This window comes from Anneissia japonica, unplaced genomic scaffold (genome assembly GCF_011630105.1).
Source record: "Anneissia japonica isolate Jap-2015-1 unplaced genomic scaffold, ASM1163010v1 scaffold89086_len11847_cov149, whole genome shotgun sequence".
In the NCBI taxonomy this organism is placed as follows: domain Eukaryota; kingdom Metazoa; phylum Echinodermata; class Crinoidea; order Comatulida; family Comatulidae; genus Anneissia; species Anneissia japonica.
In genome coordinates, this window is record NW_022754844.1 from 5,542 (window position 1) to 11,814 (window position 6,273).

General features: G+C 30.1%; 1 protein-coding gene across 2 annotated transcripts in view; it reads right to left on the bottom strand.

Moving 5' to 3' along the window:
• Positions 1–507, bottom strand: part of LOC117123269 (neuropeptide receptor 22-like) — a 5,790-nt gene extending 5,283 nt beyond the window's left edge. For both annotated transcript variants that reach the window (XM_033269125.1, XM_033269124.1), the window contains exon 1: positions 148–507. In XM_033269125.1, the coding sequence (XP_033125016.1) occupies positions 148–500 (353 nt within the window). In that variant the 5' untranslated portion in view covers positions 501–507. The remainder of the gene's footprint in view (positions 1–147) is intronic.
• Between the last annotated feature and the right edge of the window lie 5,766 nt (positions 508–6,273).

Sequence of the window (6,273 nt, forward strand, 5' to 3'; positions counted from 1 at the left end):
GTGTATAAGAGACAGTATATATATATGTATATATATACAGTATATATATTATATATATATATATACAGTATATATATATAATATATATTAATATATATATATATTAGTATACACGAGGCTAGAACGTGTATTAGGTCTACTACGTACCTCTCAAAATTAATAGATGCGATTGTCAAGGCTGAACATAATTGTGACTGGAATTCCAAGAAAAATGTAACTGCACAGACGCTACTATTAGAAGAAAGAAACACTCTAAGATATGTATATAATGGGAAATACGTTAGACAAACTAAAATATCGGCTACTGCAAGGTTTACTAAAAGAATGACGGGTGCACCTCGTAACTGTCTACATCGACGAATAAGGAAAATAACAGCGACATTTCCCGTACATCCAATTATAAATAGAACAATGCAGATACAAGTAAACAGATGATTCAGCCATCCAGGTGCGTTCGCGTAGAAATAAATGTGCAAGTGACATATAGCGTTTCTGGGCATCCTGGCTGTTGTATCTGTATTTTTTCTTAAGTTTAACTTAAGTTTCGTTACTCTTCACACTCTTCACAACGAAAACACGCCTGATGAGAAACAATACGAACAAATTATTTAAGTATACCGATAGTAATAGTAATAATAGTCATACAGAATAAACTGAATGATAATATTAATGTTCATAACAATGATGATTTTAGATAATGAAAATATCAACAACATCAACAGCAACATTAGTGATATTCCCAAGATTCATATGCAGATGGGATACAGTGGCGTAATGGGGAAGTCTCGGGCCTTACGGCTCCTACTACCATGAGGGCCGTGTAGGGCTCAGAAGCCTAATGGGATGCTAGTGTAAATATTCGGCTTCTAGGTTTACTAAACCTTGGAGAGAGACGTACAAATGGAAAATGATGATGATAATAACAACAACAACAACAACAGCAACAACAACAACAACAGCAACAACAACAACAACACCGATTTTAACATATTAAAGCACCATTTTTCAATTCAATAAGACATTAACTTTCTTTCACTACAAACAAAATACAGTAAAAACAAAACATATTAATAAAACGATTACCTACGCTTCTTGTTTTCCCTGCTACAGCAAAGGTTGATGAATCGTCACAAAATGAAAATATCACATTATCGTATATATAGGCTTCAATCACTTTTTTAACTAAACTCGGCGTGAATGAGACGTCATTTGATAGGATCTTCGCAGCAACATTTAGCCCTATTTTATTCCCATATATGTCGTGCCTATATATAGTCATGTTGTGCCTATATATAGTCATGTTGTGCCCATATATAGTCATGTTGTGCCTATATATGACCAGGATGTCATGTCATCATGATTATATCATAAGCATGTCACATATTTTTATCAAATAAAATGTAATTGTTTTGGCAGGGCTACAGCAGAACGAGCCACTGTACAGTTTATCCTTTGGTTTTAAGCCACTTTAAACAATAACATTTGCATTTGTGATGTGATGTAAAAAGATCAATGTATATTTCAAAGCAGAGACATGTCAATTACACTTAGTAAAGGCAAATTATTTTACACTTTAATAATAATAATAATAATAATAATAATAATAATAATAATAATATTAATATTAATATTATTATTATTATTATTATTATTGTTGTTGTTGTTATTATTAATAATAATAATAATAATAATACTAATAATAATAATAATAATAATAATAAAAATAATAATAATAATAAAAATAATAATAATAATAATAATAATAATAATAATAATAATAATAATAATAATAATAATAATAATAATAATAATAATAATAATAATAATGAAAATGTGTTGTGTGCAGGTATCAATCCGTAAAGATGCTCATGTCGCATCGACACCACAATGCACTTCAAATTTTGAACTACACTTATCTTAAAGTCAGTCTTTTGTCTTAGAAAAATCAGTTCTACAAAATATCAAATTTTTTTTTCCTCCGGAGTCTGACTTTAATAATTAACATTAATTTGATACAATTTATTTAATATATAATTTAATTATTAACAAAAATTTACTCTACAATCAATCCACAAGAATTATATTAAAAACAATGCCTACACAATTATTGACAGGTGATATGTATGTGATGACGTGTGTAACGTTCTGAAACATCTCAAAATTGCTTAGAAAATAGCTCAACATTTCCTTTAGTTTTTCAAGGCACTAGGAGTATTCCTGGACCCCACCAGACTTTTTTTCCCAGTAGGCCGAGATCGCATCACGCTGGGCCTCCCTCCACTGATATGCCTAATTTTTAGTGAGACTGTTCACTAAGTTTTTAACCTATAGATTAAAAGAAACGTGTTGTTGTCTATCGCCGTGTTTAGCTCCCTTAAACAGAAATTATACAGAGTGTTCGTACCGGTTTAAAAATGTCCCCAATGATAAAATTCATAAATAAAAATCTTCAAACAATTTGAATGCTGTAAAATAGAAAAAAATGATTCAATAAATCAACATAAATTATACTCATTTTTGAAAAATCTACCAGTAATGTCATTGTCACATAAGTTTATATTATGCTTACTTTTTGCAGGAATAAAAACAAAATTAATAAGTAGTCCACAGATTTTTTTAAATGACATGTTGGCAGCAGAAACTATACTGTGATTGCGTGAGTGACAACAACTAAACTATATTTCAATTGGTCAATTTTTAAAGATTTTTATTGGTTGCGAATCTGTACTGCAGCCAAATAAAAGCCTTTTGGTTTTTAAAATCCCATATAAACAACATGTCTAGTATTCTAGGTGGTTTTGAGAATTATCTCTCTGGATTATTTGTGAGTGATTATCTATTTTTTAGAGAATAAGTACAGAACACCTCCATTATATATTAAAGTTTTAGATTGTTTATTTGGTGATATAATCAGAAACTAGCGTTATACCTTATTTTACGGGAACCTTGACTTATTTATTGCTAGTTTATCAATACTCAGAATGAAGTCAAAAATGTCTGCAAATTTATTCTATTTATTTATTTATTGAACATTATACAGGATAACATATGAGGAGGAAGTAACAACCTGTTTTACATATGGTCCTGTTCTTTGATACAAATTACAGTATAAAAATCAACAAGTTGCCTAATTATAGAATTGAAAATAGACTTGATTACAAATAGGGACTATGAATAAAACATTTAACCTAAAACACAGAATTCATACGATTTTGTTAAAATAAATCAAAGAAGTTAAAATCACATGGTAATGCAAAAGAATGAATGATAAAAGCCTATTGGCAAAATTAAAATAGTAAAATTCAGTAGCAAAATATTAAAAGATGAGTCAAATAGTTTCAAGAAATGAAGCCATATCATAAAATTGATAAAACGAAATGCTAGTATTTTAAAAGCGGTATTTTAATTTTGATTTTATTAATTATAAATTCGATTCTTATATTTCAATTTGAAATTAAATAATTAGATTCTTTTAATATCTGCGGTAGTGTTTCATATATTTGCACCAGCATATATAAGCGAAGTCTTCGTTATATTTAAATTTACTAAATTATTTTAATATTAAAAAATACATATGATTTATGTTTATTTATGGATTAAATTGTTGCTATTTTGCAACATTTAAGTAAGTTGGGAAATAAAAAAAAATTAATGTTATTCATATAATTATAATTCCTGCAAAATATATCATAAAATGACAACTTACTTGATAATAGATTATTTTTAAAAACTAAATTATGCATACTATAATGACTTATGTTGATATTGATTCAAGTATTTTTTTAAATCAGTTTAAATACAAAATGTTATCATTGGGGGCAATTTTTGCCAACCTGTCATTTGGGGCCATTTTTACTGGGACCATTTACTCCTGTGCCAATTTTTTCCGGGGCCATTTTTCCTACAACTCATTAGCTGTTCCTCAATTTAAATACTCCCTCTATTTAGAGACGAATGATCATGAGTTTGGAGGACTCAACTGAACTTTCCCCTCCAATTAAAGACCACTATAAAATAAATAGTGATTTTAAAGCAATTTTAATTTTTCTGTACAATACATTTTGAACTTACACAAAATATTATCCAGTGCATCATACGATGTGTATTAAATGTTTTCTGTATATTGAATAACGATTTGTGTCGGCGGGTAAAGAGGAGTAGGCCTACATGACTTGTCTGGATACCACGAAATGCTGTATTAATAAATAACAGCATGCAGTGACTCTACGTCCACTTTAAATCTATTTAATGTAACATTTCGTATTTACTCCCCAAATAATATAAAAAAAATCTAAATTTCACATTAAGTGCAAATAGCTGAGGTGCCGTCTCCCGTCGAGTGCCAGGATGGAGTCAGGAAATCAGCTGGAAGCCTCGCACACTCCTGCGGCGTCCATGCACTAATCTCGTAAAACAATAAACTTCCTGCAAATTCACGATATTTGCATGTTTTTACAAGTTTTTGCTTCTGTATTATCTCTTGTCAGTGCCAATGGGTATCACATACACAACAAAATATATTTAGATTCTAGAAAACACTTAACCTGATCTTCCAGATGAGGATTCAACTTAGGACCTCTGAATGCCGGTCTGAATTATAGGGGATCCAAAGGCTATAGGTTTAGGAGACCAAACTGACATTTTCCGTCCAGTTAAAGACTAGGCCTATACCTCAAAAAAGTGTTTACAAGTGTATAACACTGCCCTCCCATACCGTTTGTGTTGTTCGTTGAATTGCTCATTAATTACAAAAAATGAAGCCCTGGGTTTTTCTTTTTTTTTTTTTTTTTTTTTTTGAGAATTTGAATGGGCTTTTTTTCGAGTCTACTTTTACAAAGTATAGAGGGCGGGTGGGGAGGGGGGCTTATTTTCAAAATGAATGCTGCAAATTTTGGGAATTATTACGGTACTATAAAACAATTATAGGGCCACTATAACATCAATCAGCATCATAGAGTGTATTAACCGGCATTGAATCACCTAAATTACTGTATAAACAAAGTGCGTTTTAAATTTATATTGTTCCTTTGGAATTATGTAGAGTGTACTGTACTGTCTCGAAAATAAAAGCCCATGCTGTGTTGAAAAGAAGCCCATGGGCTTCTTTTCGAGGCTACTTTTGCAAACTAAAGGGAGGGGCTTCGATTCGAGATAGGCTTCTACTCGAGATTAAGCCCATTGGGCTTCTATTCGAGGTTTTACTGTATATTACCAATACAAAATATTGTAAAGCTCCGTCCAGTTAATCAAATTTCTTTGACAAAGTAAACGGTTGCATTACATAGACAAGATGTGCCTATATATGATCATGATGTGATGTCATGGTCATAACGTGATGTCATCATGACCATAATTAGGTTTGTCACGTGCTCTTTTCATCTAAAATTTGATACTATAGTTATTTACTCATATCTTCATCATCACGTCATTTATGTATTGTGATAGGGCCTACTTTTCGTTATTTATGTTATTCGTTTCAAATCTTCATTTTCTGCATATCTTTTTCTTTTTCGTTTTTTCGTTATCTTTTTTAGGCCTACCCTTTCTTATGATGTTATCTTTTGTTTTCTTTACTTCTCATTTTATCATTTATTTCTTTTTTATCTTTCGTTTCTTTCAATTTATTTTTTATATTTTCCATTTTACATTTATCATAGCGCATCTTTCTATTCTTTATCTTTGGATTATTTTTTTTTAACTTTCCTTGTTCAGTATTTTGTTATCTTAACTCTTATTTTCATTTCATCTCAGTGTTTATATTTCTTTACAATTTCTTTCTTTTGATGTTATCTTTTGTTTTCCTATAAATAGATAGATATTTATTGGATAGCACTTTTGAAACAGCAGCACACGTTAGAAAATACCTAACGCTGCTTCCAAAATTACAACTTTTTACAAAATGTAACAACAAGTTCAACAGAATAAATAAATAAATAATGTCAACAAAAAAATAATTAAAAATAATGTAATTTTATCGCTTATTTCTTATTTATCTTTTCATTTCCTTCGTCTTATGTTGTATATTTTCCCCGTTACATCTTAACAGTGCGCATCTTTCCTTTATTTTTATCTTTCCGTTTCCTTTTCATCTTTATTGGGCAGACACAACAGTTTGTTGATCCTATCCATCTCAGCTCCACCATGGTTGAAAAAATGGCTCCTCTGCCGAAAAATAGCACATGCATAGGCCTACTTAAAAAAAAGACCGTTATAAAATAATTAGTGATTTTAAAGCAATTTCATTTTTTTTGTACAATACATTTTGAACTTACA